This window comes from Artemia franciscana, chromosome 18 (genome assembly GCF_032884065.1).
Source record: "Artemia franciscana chromosome 18, ASM3288406v1, whole genome shotgun sequence".
Taxonomy (NCBI): Eukaryota; Metazoa; Arthropoda; class Branchiopoda; order Anostraca; family Artemiidae; genus Artemia; species Artemia franciscana.
In genome coordinates, this window is record NC_088880.1 from 22332133 (window position 1) to 22353919 (window position 21787).

The 21787-nt window shown below is 35.5% G+C and overlaps 1 protein-coding gene across 4 annotated transcripts in view; it reads right to left on the reverse strand.

Annotated features, from left to right (window-relative positions):
• Positions 1–21787, reverse strand: part of LOC136038757 (integrator complex subunit 8-like) — a 135613-nt gene that overhangs the window by 19591 nt on the left and 94235 nt on the right. For 3 of the 4 annotated variants that reach the window (XM_065722126.1, XM_065722127.1, XM_065722125.1), the window contains exons 6-11: positions 19692–19934; positions 15079–15324; positions 12538–12771; positions 7435–7668; positions 3605–3791; positions 1955–2239 (exon numbers count right to left, since the gene is read on the reverse strand). In XM_065722126.1, coding sequence (XP_065578198.1) covers positions 1955–2239; positions 3605–3791; positions 7435–7668; positions 12538–12771; positions 15079–15324; positions 19692–19934 — 1429 coding nt within the window. The remainder of the gene's footprint in view (positions 1–1954; positions 2240–3604; positions 3792–7434; positions 7669–12537; positions 12772–15078; positions 15325–19691; positions 19935–21787) is intronic. The other variant, XM_065722128.1, reaches the window with a different exon arrangement.

Consider the following 21787-nt stretch of genomic DNA (forward strand, 5'->3'; position numbering starts at 1 on the left):
TAGCCGTAGCTTCCAAACATGGACCAACAGTGCATTAAAGGAGTGCATTGTAACAGTTAGTGTAAACCTTACCGTCCATTTTAAGTTATTTACAATCTGTCCAACTTATAATAGGTAAAGGTCATTCCAGTATTTTTACTTCTTAATTAAATTGCCAACAAAGCCTTTACCCAGATGTTCACCTTTTATTCAGCTTTTTTATTTATTGCAACGATTTCTGTTGTCAATTTCTAAAAGCTATTTATAAAGACCTTATTTCTTTAATTATTTGCTATCTCCAATATGTAACGTTTATATCTATACAGAATGCTAAACGGTAAATATAAATTCCCAAAAGACAGAGGAGCTTACACAAAATATCTTGAACTAATTCCCCTTTTTTAAAAACGAAAACAGTGAAAGCCTGAGCTTTCACTGGGACTTTCAATGAGACTTTTTTTTACACTTGTAGTTGTCATGGATATATAAAGGCAATTTATTGGAACACCTATTGATCTTTCAGGTTCAATAAACCACATTCAATTGAAAAGTACAGTCAATTAGGCAATATCTTTCCACTTTAAGACAAGAACATGTGCATCACTTAATTTGAAACATATTTAAGACGTGGATCTAAGCATGAAATAAGATTTCAAAATTATTCATTCATTCTTCATTAATTGATAATGAACTTAATTGGAGCTATTGTATTTGTCAATAAAGCTAATCATAATTCAAATAGCTAGTACAATTTGGCAAAACTTTACCAACATTAGAAAAATAACATTTGATCGACATAGGACAAATATATACTGGAATATGCATCAGATGATTTTTTTTTGCATATTGACAGTCAATTTAAATTTTCTAGTACGACAGCCAGAGATAAAAACGCACGTACAAATGTGCGTGCAAAGGATGTTTGAAGATAAACAAATACGCGTATACAATAGCTCCAAGGATAAATAAGAGGTCTAAACAAGAGCTCTAGGATAAATAAGAGGGGAATAAATAAATGTTTTGTTTCGTGGGCTATGAAGAACAAAAGAAAATTGCAAATTGAAGAGAATCAAATTGAGGAGAATTCCAAATTTTGAATTTCAAATTTCAAAATTTCAAATTGAAGAGAATAAACAAGAGCTCTAGGATAAATAAGAGGGGGATAAATAAATATTTTGTTTCGTGGGCTATGAAGAACAAAAGAAAATTTCAAATTGAAGAGAATCCCTTTAACCAAGCAAACTTTACATTTTTTCTTCTTTTGGGGGGTGGAGAGGGCATCTTTTTCCCCTACTATATCGTTACAATCAACCAACAATATTGAAAAAACACAAACTAAAATAGCTTTCACCTTTTATGCCCATTTTTATAAGCTATGATAACATAGATTTTGAAACGTTTTTTAACGTTTACTCTCTTCTTCTCAGTATTGGACCACTAGAAGTTGGCTACCCAAAAATTTAGGCTGAAAAACTGGTGTCACAGTTTAAACAATAACAGAAGAACATATCAGCTCAATTTTGAGCTTGACACAGTCAAGGAGTTCAATCGTTGATCAAATTCTTTTCTCTGAATTATTTTGAAATGTTTAAACAACATTTAAATAAAGCAAACTTTAGAAATTGTTCAAAAATCGCCTAAAAATAGTAAAATATATGCTTCAATACAAATATGCCTTTCGAAAAAAATTTGTTATTTAGTCCCGTCACTTGTGTGAACCAAACGAAATTCGTCAGTCTGCAAGAGAACAGACTGACGTTTTAAATAGAATGAAGCAATTATTGTGTCAAACAAATAATTTTTAGCAATTATTTATCGTTAGAATTCACGACAAACTCGTAGCAGTTAAGCTAAATAATATATAAAGAAAGGAAATGACAATCAAGAACAAAAATCACAGACGAACAAAGTAAAAAAAAGTAGAAACAGAAACAAAATAAAAATACAATAAAAAAAAGAAAATAGAAAGCGTTACCTAATTCCCATAAAGCATTAGCTATTATTCGATTAGGCCTCTCTCTATTTTTGGTCATTTCTAAGCTTACAGCAGCCAGTGTTGCAGGATATTCAAGAGAGGCTGCCAAAAATCTACTGGCATTTGTAAGTGGAATTAAGAAATCCCATTCTCCACAAGCAAGAAGTAATGCTGTCAGATGCTCAATGACTTCAGATCTGGGCAAAACATTTTGAATGTTTGAAAATTCAGCATTTAACGTAGAGAGACAAAATTTGCAGTTTTTGATAAGCTGTCGTTCCTCTTCTAAAGAAAAACAAGGATGGTTACAGATTAAAAAATGAGGCTTATTCTTATTAAGGTTTAATCCTAAAATTAGTTTAATCTTCTTCCTAACTGCAATGTCAATTGGGCTACACCAGTCTGAAATGTGGTTACGTCTGAATCGTCCTAGCCGAATGGTTGACGCGCTAGATTTGGAATCCTTTGGCCGAAGGGCGGGGGTTCAATTCCTGGTGTGGTCAGTTATTTGGTTTGCGACGGGGGTTAGTGGCGCGACTCTGAAAGATCAGCCAGAGTCGACCCAGTTCTAAATGGGTACCAGGAGAAATTTGGGGAAGGTTAGGAGGAAAGATGTTGGAAACCACAGGATGACTGCCCCCTCCTCTTGCACTTCCTGGCTGAAGGGTCTTGAGAGGGAGACCAGCACCACCAGTTTGGACATTAAGGGTCTAGTGCCGTATTCTTTATCTTACCTTTTACGTCTGAAATTTGTACACTGTGACACTAAACTAAGCTTACTTATCTAATTGATCCAACCCACTTTCCAGTAAACTTTTGATGCTCAATACATTCAAAAAAAATTCTTATACAAAGTGGGCTTTTTCAAATTTCTTAGTAATTTAAATAGAAGTGATGAAGCTGTTGACATCAGAATAATATCTTTACAAACACTGAACGACATAAAAACCATACTTGATCAAGCAACTAGAAATAACTAACAGTGAAAAACGCTTAAGTCATTCTTCCTTTGTTCTTCATTATCCTGTAAATTTAGGGAAACTAGATTTCCAATGATTTTTCAATCATACCGTCACTTGAGAATCTTTCTGTAAAGTTATACATATTTTGACTTGAAACGCCACTATGATGTTCAGAAAATTCACTTTTATCCCAGTTTCTATTTATTTAGCTTTTCCTTTTACGTTCCTTGCGAATTTAACAAATTTCGTTTATATTAGTTTTAGTTTTTTACTGTTCTTGTATTTTTGGCATTTTATTATCTTTGAGCACAAGTATTGACGACAAAGATCCTCAATGAGCATAAGACCGAAATATTTGACATATAACATTTTCTAACATTCCGAAATCTTTAAACTGCAGATACAAATAACTGAGGAAGGCTAAATTCTTGCTAAAGAATAGAAATAATTCTATAAATGTATGGTTTATACGTTTTTCATAGGACAGTTTTTTATTATTCCTTCTAGGCTTTCTTACAAGCAAATGTGTTAAAAGTGGGACAAGGTGAGAGAAAAAAAAAGATGGAGAAAGGGGGAGAGAGGGATTAATTTTTCAAAAAGAGAGATAGAAATGACGATCATTTGATTAAAGCACAAAAGCAAAAATTTGAAGAAATGATTTAGGAACAGAATAGAAGATTGATACTACCTTTCCTGCGAGGCCATTCTTTTAATGCCCGAATGCAGTCAATCAAATAAGATTCCCATTGAAGCATAAGAAGCAGCTTAGATGCTGTTGGGAAACCTGTAGATGGAGCTGAGAGATTTTGTTGTACTAGTAATTGCCGAACTTCTTCATCTATGGCTGATATAAAAGATTGGGCTTGTATATATTCCTAAAATATGAAAAATAGATATAAACATTCAAAAGAATCAATGCTGAAGTCAGAGATATCTTTGCCGTAATTGTTATAAGAAAACAATAGCTTTCAGAACCTTTCTTTCCTATTTGAGAATCTATTAAAAGGTGTAGCAGACAGAAAGCTAGGGGGTAGCTAAGCTAAGGGCTAATACGCTCCTCCTCCTTAAATAAATTTCTACGTGCGAATCTTAGTTGTAGTAAAGGGTGTAAAAATTCAACTTCTCTATTTTTAAATGCTGTAACTGTTCCATGTCTCATATATGACTGTTGCTTGATTGCTCAAGCGAGTGAGAAGGGGCCGAAATTTGGCCTTGATGCAATTTTATCTAATGCTTTACTAGTGAAACAGCACTTTCTCTGCTTCATATGAGAAACGTCGACTTCTTGCTGTGTATATGCCTTATTTGGTATCTTATTTTTGTTTATCGGTAATTCAATTTTTTCCCCGGACTTAACCATTCTCTTAGCGCTGATCCCTGTACATATGAATACTATCATTTGAAACAACATCCTGAATACTAGCAAATTGTGGCCGAATATCATACAGTCAGAGAATCCATTCCTTATCTTCGATTGATGTCAAGGCTGGTTGTTAGGTGTATGATGGCGTTTGACCCCGCAGCAACTTACCTGACCGTATTTTTCTTCCTTTTCTGTAGCTCTGGATGGTATCTGGGGTTAATTGGCATGATTTCGGAGCTGAAACTCAGGCACCACAAAGGTAACATTTTCATAGCTCCACAGTATCGTTTCCAAGGCCACACTGCCTTTTCAATGATGACACATTATATTTCCCATGAAAGAGTTACGAATAAGGATGGGTCCTTTTATTGGAAAGTGAAATAAATATATATAAAATCTCTAGATATTTCGATGACAAAGTACGTTATTATCATCATCAGTAAAGAAACTAAAGCATTAAAATTAAAACAAAATATATTTATACTGAACAAAGTAATAACTTCCGGTCCATTGACTTAAAGGGTTCATTGACTGTCTTGACTTCTTTAACCCAGCGATGAATTTTCAATAAGAGGGGTAAAATCTTCTTTTCTTCTAATTAAAAATGAAATGTTACTGAGCTTATTGTTGGTCTATCATCTCCATACATACGACTCTGGTATTTTTTCCAAGACCACACTGCCTAACATATTTGTTTCACTGTGCAATAAACGGACCTATCCGTATTTGAAACTCATATTCGTTTCGTAGCTCTAAACTTTTGCCATATTGATGGATTTCCACTTGCGTGGACTAGTACACGATAGTCGTGTCGCAAACTAGAGAGGGATTAGTTTAGCTAGAAAATGGATCTATAGTAATCTCGCTTCTTCCCGAGGCTAGTCGTACGTTCTGTGTCTGTTTTTTTTGTGACATATCACTTTTGACCCTATGAATGCTATGAATTCCACATAATTTTGGAAAACTTGCTTTTCTCCAACAGATCTTCCTTCCTATTCAATATCGTGAAATAGCGACGGAGTCCAATTTCGTCGGTTTTTCACCCAATCTCTTCATACTGACACCCAGTTTTTGTCACTGCAGTTGGAAACTAGATCTCTTGCTGTGAATTCTGCCAACCTCCTTACGCTACTTAGCTTAGAGAAGATTTTCGGTTCTTGCTCAAACGATGATAGGAACAGATACATCACAACTGTCACGAGAATTTCTGAGTGCAGTCTTTCTCAGAGTAAAATATTACATAATCCGTAGTAGCATAAAGGAAAACAGCATATACTGAATGCATGAAATGAGTATCTCGAGTATTCAACAAAAAAACTTCAAGGTATTTCAAATAAGTACTATCTGTCTAATAAAGTTCCGCGACAATTTGTTGAATATAGGTTTGCCAACACTCGCTGGATTTTCTACGTAACATTAATGCAATAGATAGATGGCAAAATTGTAGTTTACTCTAGGCTTATATCTGGCTAGATACGACATATATTTTCTAAAATTATCTGAAAAAGATATTATTTGGAAAATGCAAGTTTCGTTTTAATTACCCGCTTTCAGCTTTCCCATGTAAAGCAGTAATTCTTCCTTACATCCTGAAGGCCGAACCCTTGTGGAAGCTTCTGACCCAAGGTGATCATTCCAAAATTCTATTACTTTCCTTCGGTTCTGTAAAACATTTACTTACTCTCCCCTCTTAGCGTAGGAGTACTCAGACGTCTTGAAAATTTGAAGTTGTTGATCCTGATCCCTCTATTTCAATTTACCAGACAATCACAACTGGAAAACTGAGCAAAATGGGCATGAATGATATCCGGTTTTGCTGAAGTACCTTTTCTTCTACTTCTATTCACTGTCCGATAGTTTGATGCATAATTTATGTTTGAATCTTGTACGCATTACATTTTTGACCATGTCGTTTAGATTACCAACAATTTATTGCTCTATATCTCCGCATTTTATTTTTATTTTTGTAAAATTTGTTCCGTTTGATCACTTTCATGGTTTTCAATAGATAATAAGCAAAGCAGACTACAGATTATGCAAGTGATAGAATAAGGTGGGAAGTGCCTTCCCAAAAAACTTTTAGGCAAGCTGGGATGCAGAATACTCAATAATGTGTCCTCCTCATATAGCTCAACATATTACTAACAGACTTAAACAGCAGTAGCATCAGAAACAACGATAATTGAATAATAAAGAAGGGGCGCCAAAAGAACGAGATTTATAATTTTCCTTGGAAGCATTTTGAAGAGATGCAGCTCCATCAGTTAATTGATTTTCTATAGCTTTTACAGCATTGTCAAACATTATGCTGTTTAGCTATCCACCTGGGACCAAACGAGATGCAAGTCGTCTACAAATGGAGCAGAAACATATCAAAAGGATGCGTATAAAGAAAATTAGGGCTTCCCAAGAGGAGGAAAGGCCGTATCTCTAAGTACAGGGTTTGACCCCCCCACCCCAAACAAAAAAAATCAAAGCTTTGTATTGACATGGGGTGAATGAAGAACGTATGCAGCTTTGTCGGTCTCGGGTGGATACAAAATTCTATTTTAGATCATTTCCACTTTTCTTCTTGTCATAAATTATTATTTGTCTTTACCCAAGTTGAGATGAGATTCGACAACTTATGACATATATAAATACTACCATAAATGACAAGTGTGAAATGAAAAATCGGGAAGAAACCCTTTAGGTAAATGTATAATAGTTGAGAGAACAGATTTTGGCATCTCCAAAATCTGATGTTTTGCATGAGCAAAACATCCTAACTTGTTTTCCCTGACCCAACCTTCAGAGGCTAGATATACATATTGCATAGCTTTCAAGAACGGCTTCATTGGGAGGGTGTAAAGAGGGAGGCTTCGAATAAATTGGGATGGAGGAGGAGCGTGCGTAGCTGTGTTGGCCTCAGGCGGCTTGGGGCTGCGGTGAGTTGTTAGTAATTGTAGTAGTATATCTAAAAATATAAATAAACATGTGTATTCAAAACGTTCCTCAGGTCTCACTAGGGGAAGGGGGGTGGATTCCTTCTCTGGTTATACCACAAGGAAAGGCTCTTGGAAACATTTGGACAACAAACTAAAAAAAAGTTAGAAAAAAGCCAAAAGACATTTATTTATAACTACAGGTGAAAAGGGGGAAATGAAAATGTTTACCTCTTGGTTTGTCAATTCTCGTGATTTAGCAAGGCAAATGTATGCAAAATCTTGGAGAAATCCTTTGGGCAGACCCATAATAGTTGATTGAAAAGGTATCGGTATCTCCCAACGCATACTAAAAGCCCAAACTTGTTTGCCTTGACCCAATCTTCCGATGGTAGATATAAGTTCTCGTATCACCAAAAGATCATATGAGGATATTAGCCGCTGTAAAGCTTCAGCTTTGCCTGGCTAAAAAAAATATACTGTTATTTTACAAAACTTAAAATTATTTTTTAAAATACAGAAATGCATGATGGTCTAAAATAAAAAACAGCGTAAAAAGGTGGGAAACTTTGTCTCTATCAAAGTGTCTATAATCTTTCAGCCAAAGAACCTAGGAAATCCACACTATGTGTCTAATTATACTACAGTATGGTAAATTTGACAAAAAAAACAAAAAAAAAACAAAACACACAGATCCATAGCCACAAAAAAGAACAAAGGGAAATGGAAAAGAATTCAAAATACTAAGCCAATTGATTGAATCAATTAAACAAAACGATGAGAAAAAAAAGAAACACCCATACCCATACGAATAAACCACGCCAGATTCCTAATATTAATAAAACACAAAATAAAGATAAATTTTACATCCACAGCTCGTCCCCGTCATCAGGTCCAAAAACTTCATTTTTTTATTCCCTTAACCCTTCGAACTTTCCCATAAACTTTTTGCTCCTACTCCCCTCTCATCGGAAAACTGTAAGGGCCACTCTTCATTCTAACTCTTCTTAAATATCGCTTTCCTTCCCCAATTGCGATGGAATTACCTCTACAAGAAATTACCTATCTACCCTCATCTCGCATTTTCTTACCTCTATTTTATGGCCGACACATCGAGCCCTGCTCCCCGTCGTCCAGTTTAGAAAATTATTTATTATGTAATTTAGTCAATAGAAGATCTTGTCATGTGTATGTCCTATTATTTACACACCCAACCCAACGAGCTCTGCTCTTTGTTAGGGGGTTAATATTTATTTTTATATTTTTAAGTATATTAAATAAAGTATGTATCTATCTATCTACTATCATCCCTAAAAAACCTGACTTTAAAACATACCTCCTTTCCTTATCTTTTTTTTTTTTACCTTAGAACAAAAACCAAGAGAGCCAGACGATCGGACTTGACACACCCACTTCTGAATTTCTTGATCAATTAAAGGTGCGTTTTATTAAGAAAGCCTCATTCCACTTCATTCTCTACTTTCAACGCTTTATCAGGGATTTATCTCAAGTTTAGTGGAATAAAAGAAATAGGCGAACTTTCCGTGTTTTATTAAGGAATTATTTCTTCACTGTCCAACCAAATTAAGCATTTCTAACAACTTACTACTGTAACAATTTTTTATCATTCCTAACTTTTTTGGGCAGAGAAGGGTTCATTCCTTAATAAAATAAGAAAAGTTTGCCTATTCCTCTTTAGCTAGCCAAAACATTATTTCTTAATAAAACATAGACAGTGAGAAATGAATTGGAATGAGGTTTTTTCAACAAACAGGCCTCTAAATTGAATGTACCTAACTATACGATCAAAATTTTCTGGGGGCGCAAGAAGAAACTTGGCAACATTGTAGGAATAAGGAGATATTAACCTTGAAAAACAGGGAGACATAGATGACAGACCCACCAAGAGGCCTCAATTGCAACTCAAGAACTCTCAGACCTTAGGTCAAAAGTGCTTTCTATAATTGAAAAAAGTTTGGAGGAATAGGAGGATAAGTCTGTGAGCCAAGATTAGAATACTGGAAGGTAAAGTAACGACAGCGGTCAAGGATGGTTCTGAAGCATGGGCACTCCGAAAAATTGAAGAGGAGTTGCTAGGTGTTTTCCAGAGATTTTGCTAACGAATTGATTTAGGTACCCGAATGACTGACCGTATCTCAAATAGTAAGAAATACGAAAAATGTGGTTCAATCCCGTTTTCTACGGTTATAATAATAATAATAATAATTAATTTTTGACCCACTACAAAAAATCAAAGCGGATTATCAATAAAAGAAACAAAACAAACACTACACAAAACAGAAAAAACAAGAAACTAAAGCAAACGAGTAAGGCCTCCGTGGGCGGGCAAATACTTATAAGTATTTTGCCAGCAAGCTCTCTGAGCTTCGATCCAATATCCGGGAAACTATAAATAGATATGAGGCTCCTATTCCTATACCATGGAGGCAGATACAATAGAAAACGGGAAAACGGGAAATAATAAGAACGAATTGAACTGATATCTTTTTTATGAAAAATAGGGTAAATACTAGAAAGAAACAAAACTGAATGATCTGTAAAAACCAAGTATAATTTAGCAAGAGACTTTCTATTGTATCTATCTCGGTTAGCAACAATTTTAGAGTAACTTAATTGGATTTTCTTCTTGCAATCAGCAACTAACGTTAATTCCCAGCCACCGAAATGAAGAAACTGACGGGATGGAAAAAGATCCACAGATTAGAGGAGTAGTGATATTACTATTAAATGAAAGTTTGAAAGATTAAGAGAAAGTCCAATCGCTTGAAGTTTAGATGCTACTGTTGAAACAGACAAAGAGAGCCCTTTTTTAGTCCTACTGATCAAAAGAATATCATCCGCATAGGCAAGATAAAAAATATTTATAGAATTAATGATGCAAGTAGGTGGGATAGAGGAAAGGACAGATGATATACAAAGTTTGAAAATAGAGGGGGAGAGGACAGCACCTTGCCGGACCCCACGTCGTATTGGAATTTTACTATCTGAAACCCTCATATCCGTTTTAATCCGCAAAAAGGAATTTGAATACCAATATCTAAGAAGAAAAATTACCGATATGTTGATACCGTAACTAAAAGGGGAAAAGATAGCTTGGGAATGCGCAACAGTGTCAAAGGCTTTGGAGAGATCCAAAGCACATAAATGTAACTCGAATCCCTTTTTAGTAGCCTCAGTAAGAACATTAGCCAAAATTCGATGAGCCTGCTGGCAACCTACCCCAGCTGAAAACCCAATCTGATTTTCACCAAAATATGCCGAAGAATTAACTGATGGGAGAAGATACTCAAAAATTTTGCTTATATTGCAGGAAACCGTTATTGGCCTGTAAGATGCACACTCAGCCGGAATCTTTCCTCTTTTCAGGATCGAAGTAACTGTTCCACACAAAAAACTTTCAGGCACAACCGAGGTGCATAAGCACATTTGAAACAGAAGTTGTAAATGTTGGACTAGAGCTGGACAATTAACGTTTAGGTGTTTGACACTTATACCACCACAATCAACAGAGCTAGACTTAAGCTTCTTTATAGCTTCTGCCACCGAAACTCAAATAACTGGGAGGATCTGGTTCTGGCGGAGTGATATGGGAAGCGCAGAAATAAGAAACCTCATAAAAGTAGCATGAACAAAATGGTTTATAGTGTTGAAAATCTGGTCGTAATATTTGCACCAGGCAGCAGGACTAATTGGGCTACTTGTTGACGAAGAGTAATCGATTTTATTTGAATTTACCACATTTTTCCAATCTAAATTACTTGACGGGAATTTACAAATTTTAGATTTTGCAGACCGTAAATACTTTTTATACTCCAATTTAGTTTTCTGTTTAAGCTGAAATACTACACCGCTACGTGGTCGTTCGCAAGAAACCCAAATACGTAGCCAAAATTTGGCTTTATTTTTCACTGATTTTAGACCCGGATCCCAAGACCATTCAGGCTTCCGCGATTAAATTTAACACGTTCTTCGGGAACAGCCACCCTCTAAGCTTCCTTCATGCATGATATAATATCAAAACAATAATTATTCAGAAAATTCTTATCATTTACAAATTTAGATGTAAATGAGATGGCTAGGACATGTTCTGCGCGTGAAGGATGACAGATTGCTAAAGATGCCCTTATAGGCCAATCGTCAAGGGCCAAACGACTAGCGAGTTCTTCCTGAATGGGGTGGGAAGATGTAAGGAAAGATTTAAGGAAAATGGTAACTTCCTGTGAGGGTGGGAAAAGGGAGGCTTTGTATTGAACGGTATGGAGGAGGTAAGTGCGTAGCTGTGTTGGCCTCAGTCAGTTTGGTGCAGCAGTGAGTTGTCAGTAGTAGAAGTACCCCATACAATATTTGCCTTCTTTGCTACCTCAAGGAGAGTGTCCGCAAGAAGCTTCTAGACCAGTTTTAAAGCCTAGGAAAACATCATCGAGGAGATTAGAGCTATCCCTCAGTCAATTTTTCAAAAATGGAGGATAAATTCGTCTAAGAAGGAACAGAAAAGATGATAATTTAAACAGAATAAACCACTATCATTTTTGGGTATTTTGGTTTAGAGTTTGTAGCCCACAGCACGAACTAATATGTTCAACGAATGATTTGTTTGTTAATGATTGTTAATGTATTCTTTAGCCAGTTTTATATTAATCTTGCTTTGAAACGTCTTATGATTTTGATGCCGATTCCTTAAAATTTTCCTTAACCTATTATTTATTTCTCCTGTTGCTGCTTTATTTGTCTTTTTTGTTAGGATTTTTCTTATTTTGGACTCCGAAATGCAAATCCATGAAATCTTGAATCGCAACAGACAATTAAAAAACAACGAAAAAACATCGTATATAACTCTTTGACTAAAACTTTATTCGATTTTAACAAAAAAAAACTACGAAACAAAGTAAGCCAAAAGTTATATCCTCCTTTTTTTGTCGGTGACCGTTCATTAGAATATCACATAGCAATCCAGAAAAAAGGGAATGATTATAAAAAAAGATAAAACAATAGAAAAACAAAATTCTGAAGTGGAAAGGGCTGTTTTTTCAATTGAAGCTGCACAACTTGATCGAAGCCATTCCTTTATACGATTTCTTCATACCAAGCAAAGACAGCCACAGCCCAGCGTAACGTTTATCATTTAAACAATTTTAAAGCATGAATTGGAACAATAAAGTGAAGGACAAGTGTTATTAATTAGGACTAATCTAATTAACTAATTAAGTGGAAGATAGCACTAGGCTAAATAGATTTTGGCACTTTGAATGTCTATATTATCTTATAATTTAATATGATCACACGACAAGAACTGTCTAGAGTAATATTAATTACCTCAGTTGCTACGTCAAGATATTCAGCTTGAACCGGTGGGTCAGAGGGTGAAAACCTTCCTCCAGTAATTTCCGTTATTTCTTCAGACGTGTACATAATATTTAATTTGGAATCCATCAATGCTCTTTGCAAAGCTTTGGAGGTTACTCCTGAGCCACTACAAATTCTATGCAGAAAAGATCGGACACGGAGCTTTTCTGGCTGTTGGAAAGTCACTGAAGCGTCTTCAAAATGCTGAAAACAAGGCTATGTTAGTTAAGGCCAGTAAAATACATCTAGTTTAATCGTGAACCAAAATCTTTACCGCTGCTGGGTCTGAATAATATGAATATTTAATATAAGAACAATTTTGATCTTTACTAGAATGTCATCATTATTGAGCATAAATAATAACAATCAAGAGAAGTTTGTTGACGTAGCTCCAATGCACAGTTCAACTAATAGCTTTTAAAGGCTTATACAAGGGAACGGGTTTATTGTACTAGTAGAATTTGATATTAATCGCAAAAAAAAAACTTCCAAAAGTAATGTTAATTTATTTAATTTCTTTTATTTTTTAGCTCCTTAATCTAAAACATTGCCAGGCCACAGCCTGCTTATTTTTCAGAATATATAGTCAAATTGTTATAGGTGAGTTTAATCGTCATAATCTCTTATCAGATCTGGTTTCAGAATGTCTTTCAATAGTTTTCTTGGACTCTTTATTACAGCTTGTCCTACGACACAGAAAATTTGTTGCCGAATATTCAGTAGAACTAAGAGAATTTTTGAAAACACAGTTAGAAATACTTTTTTCTTGAGGGGAAGTTCCAGGAATTGAGTCTTACAAAGACATATGCTAATAACCTAACCTAAGGGATTCGTTTTTGCCATAATTGAAGAACATAGCTTCCCCTTGGGCTGAAAAAACACAAGCCATGTTTGACTTTTTAACAGCTTGGTTTGGATTTTGAATCTTTTTCAAATTCATCCAGCACAGAAAATGCAGAGAAGGTTGCTCAAGTTATTCGACTCTACTTAGTGCATCATGAAAGAACGACTTAGATGAGTGAGATATACCCCAGAATGAAAAAAAAATCCATATCCCTAATTTTACGTAATTTCCTTTAAGGGTTAATACCAGAAAGACTAGACATCCAAGATTAAACTTGGACAAGATTATGAAACTAACTCAGTCTATGCCAATATCCGAGGGAGATGGAGAAGCTTTTGCAGTAAAGGTGGTTCAGCGAAGGAGGAGTATTCCCTGGTGTCGCAGTGTCAGTCGGATTAACACTGTGGCGAGTTTGCAATAGTAATAGGAATCTAGTACAGAGCTTGGGAAGTTAAGCACTACTGTAGTCGTGAAAATAGAATTTTGAATCAATAATGGGTTTCTCATATCACCAAAATGCCTCCAGGAAGCTTTATTTATATGATTGCTAACGTTATTACTAACAATCCGACAATATGCCATGTAGGTCTTAACGTCAGTCAATTTGCTAAGATGAAACTACACGAGAAATTTCAAATTCATAGTAAGATGAACTACACTAACAAAATGGAAAAGCTTTGGAGATTTAAGGAGCGTTCGTGTTTTAATTAGTCGGCTGGTGTCATTAATTTTATTTAACTATTTTTATAATTTTATTCATTCTGTAGTCATTATAGTTTCTTTATGCAGCGTTGTGAGTCTCTTAATGCAAAGAACATTTTAATTCCGAATCTTGGCAAACAACATTTATAACATTTATTTTTCAAAACTAGAGAAAAAAGACATAAAAAAGAATATTAGTTCAAGTGTCTGGACGAGCTCTGTAATTTCCCAACTATTTTACTCAATGCTTTGTATATTTTCTATTTGGTCTTTTAATTTCTGGCACGATTTTCCGAGCATTTCATTTTTTAACAGATAATACTTCAAGTTCAACACCATTACAATAACAGCCATACATCATATAACGACCATACATCGTTCAGTTAATAAATATTTCTACTTCAGGAATACTTCTAGTTCAGAAACATTATAACAAATTTTTCTATTTCAGTATTTCTTCTTCCTCAAAAGTACTAAATATTCTTTTCCATGCAATTCCTCGATCTGGGTGAAAAACAACTTTTTCGAACATCATACTGAAACAAAAAACAACTTTCTTGAAGGAACTAAAAAAAAAAAATCATCTGACATCAATAAAAGTACAGCATTAATATTTATAGCCAAATAGCACATCTAACCCCTGGTTCCCGCTGCTGCTTCAATCTCACCATCATTTTTTTCTGGCAGAACATACGTACGACAGAATCGGATGGAGGTTCACAAAGAAAGGCAGAGTTTTGCGTCGCTGCGACAAACAACGCATGTGATTTGTCGCATGAGTTGAAATTATTCAACGCATCCAATATTGCAACAAAACGGATGGTTTTACGTCGTTTGCCGCACGATTTATGTCATTTGTCGCATGTCGCAGGATTTTGCGCGAAATCGCAGCAGTGGGAACCAGGGGTAACGGCATATCAGTTGCACCGTGAGATTTGGCACCACAAATCATAGAAAAAAACTACCTTGAGTAAAACTCTTGCCCCATCACTAATTCCATCTATAACGAGGCTTTTGAGGTTTTCGAGCATCGGCATGCCATCTATGACTCGTCGCACAACGTTGAGAAGACGCACATTTGCAATTAGAGCCCCAGCGTCGAATAAGGTTCCATTAGACGCTGCTCCTACCATGTCGTATTCCAGTAAGTCGCGCATAAATATAGGAATTTGGCGAACCTTATTATCCTCTCGTAGAATTTCTAAGGTATCCTGGACAAAAAAAGCTGCAGTAAAACTGAAAAATGAGCTTAGCAAGTAGCAGCAATATAGTCTTTAGGAAGTAGGCGTAGGACTTTTTTGGGGGGATACATTGAGACAATCTGGTGTTTATCCAGGCTACACATGGGAAAATAGTGCTTTTTATATGCGAGAAAGTAACAGTTAAAACTAATAACAGGCAAAAATGATCAAGAATAAGAGGAGAGAGGGAGATTACCCTAACAGACCCCTCAAAACGTGTGCAAGGATACAATTCACTTAAAAACTTATTTTCCTAAGAAACAAGGCAGGAAAAACGTTGGATATAAATTTGCATGTATGATTCAAATCCGTCCCAGGTTTTTTAATATTATTTCATTAACTAAAGAGTTAAATTATCCTACTACAATCACTTAGCACCATAAGCTCAGTTCCTCGTCCATTTCTGTGGATTGAGAGAGACGATATAGCCTACTTGAAAAAAATATAAATATATTAAAGACTAAGAAACATCTAGAGAACTATCTAAGCTAAGAGGAAACAGATGGGACCAAATCAATAAAGGACATGGATCATAAATCGAAGGTTTTCAAAATATCAAATGACATCTTTCGATTGACACAGGCGACTTATAAAGATGGGGAGAAAAGGAGAGTGTTCAAGGAAATCAACAGAACCCTCTAGCACATGGTAATTATTACTTACTTTAAACTTTTTTTCATTCTTAAATTTGCAGTACTAGGTATAATTAAATACTTGATTTCCCGCTAGACTTTTATTATTTTTCTTTTGAAAGAGTTAACAGAGAAACTTTTAGGGACAACTTGATCAGGAAGATCATTCCAGATCGAGCGGAGGTTGATTTTTCGGGGTCGAGTTATCATAGCAGAGCAAGATACACATTAAAGAAAATAATTTAGAATTTTTAAATTAGTGACAACTGTGGAAAAGTTGCCGTATGATGGAACTGCACAGGTATAATAGGCTGGAACTAAGAAGTGCCAATAAAAAATTCCCGTGGACTTGGTCTAGTTCCAACCAGAGGCGTCAATTGCCATTTTTTTTGGGGGGGATGGGGAGGGGCAATGGGTTTTCCCAACTGACTGGTTATTTTTACAGACTAATTTGGAGACGCTGTTATTAAAATTAGTACACTTATTGTACTTTACAGACTAATACTGATCTTACTTCATCGATTTTTGGTCATAGAAAAATGAGCCAGTAAAATAATGACACTTCGCACCACTGTTTTACCGATTCAAACTTGTCGTTCAACTGGCTAAAAACATTGGGGAAGAGGAATTCCCTCTCCTCCTTATTCGTGACGCCCCTACTGACAACTATACTACGTGATAAAAAATTACCCCTTGTGATCGAGAACGCGTCCACTAGGCGTACATCAGAAGGTTTTCCCGTTTGAACTACCTTTAAGGGACATTTTTTTTTTAGTTTAATTTGAATAATAAGACGTCAGACCCTTAGTAAGAAACAATCAAATTTAAAATTGACAGAGCGCCTTTTTCCGAATAAACCAGCAAAAGTTTAAGTAAAGAAAGTTTTCAAAAGGTTTTCAAGCTCAGTTCATAAAAAAGTATTGGATATCGTCCACTAGGCGTACATCAGAAAATTTTCCGTCTGAAGTGCCTTTACTTGTATAGACTACGGGACTCTCCAGGAACGGAGTGATTTTTTGTTGATACTTTTGAATCGATTGTCTATCTCAGAAAAGCTCCCCCTTTTTGTAGATAATGAATGTTAAAGAATACAGCACTGGATTTTAAGAATCCCTACTGACGGTGCTGATCTAGCCCTTCAGCCAGGAAGTGCAATGGGGGGTTGGGGGCCAGCCATCATGTGCTTTCGGTCACCCTTCCCGTTTACCTTCCGCAGATTTCTCCCGGTACTTATTCTGAGCTGGGTCGACTCTGGCTGAGCTTACAGAGTTAAGCCACTGACCCCCGTTCAAACTAACTAACCAGCGATACCATGACTCGAACCCTTGTCCTGTCGGACAAACAGTCACTGACCAATTGTCTGGGACGGCTCTAGAAGACAGGAGCTCGAAAACTCCCCAATGCGGTTCTTCAAAACACTGAATCTAGTGGTGTGATTTTCAATAGGACCACTTGCCTTTTTAGGGGCGCTTTCCCTATTTTTGGACAATCAGACATGTTTCCTCAGGCTCTTAGTGTTCGACGTGTAACATTGAACTTCAAGAAATTTATATGTGTTATCAAAATTCCTTTTTTTAGAGTTCTGATTACTATTGTCCCCAATCCCTCTTTAATTAATGTCCGTTACCACGAGCTATTCAATTCTACACCTTATATTCTACAAGCATTTAGGAATATAGTTAGAATAGTCCAAAATACATTCTTTTCTTCATTTCTTTTATTTGTCTTAATTTCCCTTCGGCTACTCAATTTTAAATGCGGGGAGAATTTTCCAGGGAGAAATTGCAGGGGGGTGGTGAATACGCCGGGCTTCTTTACTATATATTTCTAAGCAATTAGAACATTCCTATATTAAAAATGTTTTCTCCCAAAAGAAAGAAAAATAATCAGAAAAAGTGACATCTTAACTTATTTAGGAGGTTTTAACTATTGCGCACGAGCAAACATTATATGTAAACATGATTTAAATAAATACATAAAAAGTAGTAACTTAACACTCCCCAATTCAAAATTCTTTTATGCATAAGTAATTGATAATTTTTCGTTATGATGTTCTTGATTGTCATCTTCAAATATTGACTCAAAATCACAAATACATAGTAGTAAGCTGAGTCTTATACTTAGGTTTTTGATCAAGTCCCGGTGGATGACAAACAGAACAAACAGGTGGTTCTAAATGTAAGCCTGACTTTTGTGGGTTAATTTTGTTGGTTAAATTAAGAAATTCTGGATTTTAAATAAATGTAGAAATACTTCGTTTTGATGCTAAAGCTAATTTGGCCAGTATACACCTTCCAGAGTTCTATTAACCAAGCTTAACGACTTTTAGAGATTTTGTAACCAGCTCACAAGAAATAACCGCGGCATTTGATAAATCTTCCTTCACATGTCATTTGTCGCTTCCCTCCAATCACTACTGTCGGCATCCCGGACCTCAAAACATGTCCTTGCAATGCTGCTCCCTTTCTGTCATCCCTCATGACACTTTGTTCACTATGGTTGGAAGCTAGGGCCTTCGGCTCTTGCAGGCGTGATCATTACTCCATTCAGTCAAATTTGCTGCCTTTCCCCCCCTGATCTCTAGAATGTATGTCCATTTTCAAGATTCTAATATAATTCTGTAAAATTTTCCTTTCTCAAGTTTACCTTTTTTTTGATTGTCCAAACAAATGAACAAACCCATACACACTTTATTTTATATATCTTAGCAAAACAGTCAGCTTTGCCGGCTATATGTCATATTTCTCTGTCAGCTGCGGCATCATTCTTCACAAATATAGCCTGCCGTCACCTTCATCTGTTAAATTTGCTCATTACGGTCGGCAGCTTGGGCATGCGGAAATCACACGCTTATTATCATTATGTTACTGATGTCCTTTTTTTCACTTTTCGGATCTATTTTTTTACGTTAGTACATTGTAATGATTCCATAACTATTGTGCATAGATTATTTACGTTTCTACCTTGATCAGTTTAGTTTATTTGTGTTTAAAAACACGCATACACCCTTGCTTTTACATATATAATAGCATTAGAGCTATTAGAGCTCTTGAGCTTGAAGGAAGCCAATTTTATCGGTTTCGACCCTTACTAATGACGGACACTGACATTCTAGCCCACACAAACATGGCCTAATATCAACTCCTTCACTTGTTGGCGGAAGGTTAGATCTTCGGCCTTCACAAGCGTGTTACTATGAAATAAAATTTCTGTTTTGCAATTTTTGTTTTATATTTTTGATTTCTTATAGCCTATTACATCCTCATGGTTTCAGAATTACTCTACATAGTTTTATGGTTCTAGCTCATTTGGTTTAGCTTATTTTTGAATATATATGAAAAAAAATGGATGGACTCACTTGATTATATATATATATATATATATATATATATATATATATATATATATATATATATATATATATATATATATATATATATATATATATATATATATATATATATATATATATATACATATTAGCCAAAGAACCTTTTCCGTAAGTTCTTTAGCAAGCAGAAGAAAGGCTTTTTGTAACCTCCCTCGGCTTTGACAACCACAAATAACGAAAATGAATATTTATGTCATTAATAAAAAATACATCTCTTTCAACAAATATAGCTAAATTCCAGTCACATGGACACACTCCTCAGGTAAAAGGAGAATAAATTTGTTTTTCTACATTAATGACAAATGTAACATTACTTCAAAATTATTTTTGATGGATTCGTGAAGCCTTTCTGCTAAAGAAACGTTCCGACGTCTTGATGATTCTGTAACCACTTCACACGCGGCCAAATAGCCTTCTAGCTTCATTTGTTGAACTTTACAGAAGGTGAATGTAGAGGAGTCTACTTGAGAATAAATGTTAGCGGCTGAACGGAAGTACCCAGCAGCTTCTTGCTGCTTTTTCTTGAAAATGCAATATGAGCCAAGGTCATAGTAGAGCTGCAAAATAAAGTTATGTGATAAAGGTATATTGGGCAGATGACACACATACACCTTTATCATAGGGGATAATGCAATGTGAGGCAAGGTCACAGTAGAGTTGCAAAATAAAGTTATACGATAAAGGTACATTTGGGCAGATGGCACACATATACCTTAATCACAGGGGATAATGTAATATTAGCCAAGGTCATAGTAGAGCTGCAAAATAAAATTATACAATAAAGGTATATTTGGGCAGATGGCACACATATACCTTTATCATAGGGGATAATGCAATGTGAGGCAAGGTCACAGTAGAGTTGCAAAATAAAGTTATACGATAAAGGTACATTTGGGCAGATGGCACACATATACCTTAATCACAGGGGATAATGTAATATTAGCCAAGGTCATAGTAGAGCTGCAAAATAAAATTATATAATAAAGGTATATGTGGGCGGATGGCACACATACACCTTTATCATAGGGGATAATGCAATGTGAGGCAAGGTCATAGTAGAGCTGCAAAATAAAGTTATATGATAAAGGTATATTTGGGCAGATGGCACACATATACCTTAATCGCAGGGAATAATGTAATATTAGCCAAGGTCATAGTAGAGCTGCAAAATAAAGTTATATGATAAAGGTATATTTGGGCAGATGGCACACATATACCTTTATCATAAGGGATAATGTAATATGATGCAAGGTCATAGTAGAGCTGCAAAATAAAGTTATACGATAAAGGTATATTTGGGCAGATGGCACACATATACCTTAATCACAGGGAATAATGTAGTATTAGCCAAGGTCATAGTAGAGCTGCAAAATAAAATCATATAATGAAGGTATATGTGGGCGGATGGCACACATATACCTTTATCATAGGGGATAATCTAATATTAGCCAAGGTCATAGTAGAGCTGCAAAATAAAATTATACGATAAAGGTACATTTGGGTAGATGGCACACATATACCTTAATCACAGGGGATAATGTAATATTAGCCAAGGTCATAGTAGAGCTGCAAAATAAAATTATATAATAAAGGTATATGTGGGCGGATGGCACACATACACCTTTATCATAGGGGATGATGCAATGTGAGGCAAGGTCATAGTAGAGTTGCAAAATAAAGTTGTACGATAAAGGTATATTTGGGCAGATGGCACATATATACCTTAATCGCAGGGAATAATGTAATATTAGCCAAGGTCATAGTAGAGCTGCAAAATAAAATTATATAATGAAGGTATATGTGGGCGGATGGCACACATATACCTTAATCATAGGGGATAATGCAATGTGAGGCAAGGTCACAGTAGAGTTGCAAAATAAAGTTATATCATAAAGGTATATTTGGGCAGATGGCACACATACACCTTTATCATAAGGGATAATGCAATGTGATGCAAGGTCACAGTAGAGTTGCAAAATAAAATTATACGATAAAGGTATATTTGGGCAGATGGCACACATATACCTTAATCACAGGGGATAATGTAATATTAGCCAAGGTCATAGTAGAGCTGCAAAATAAAATTATATATGAAGGTATATGTGGGCGGATGGCACACATATACCTTTATCATAGGGGATAATGCAATGTGAGGCAAGGTCAAAGTAGGGTTGCAAAATAAAGTTATACGATAAAGGTACATTTGGGCAGATGGCACACATATACCTTAATCGCTGGGAATAATGTAATATTAGCCAAGGTCATAGTAGAGCTGCAAAATAAAATTATATAATAAAGGTATATGTGGGTGGATGGCACACATACACCTTTATCATAGGGGATGATGCAATGTGAGGCAAGGTCACAGTAGAGTTGCAAAATAAAGTTGTACGATAAAGGTACATTTGGG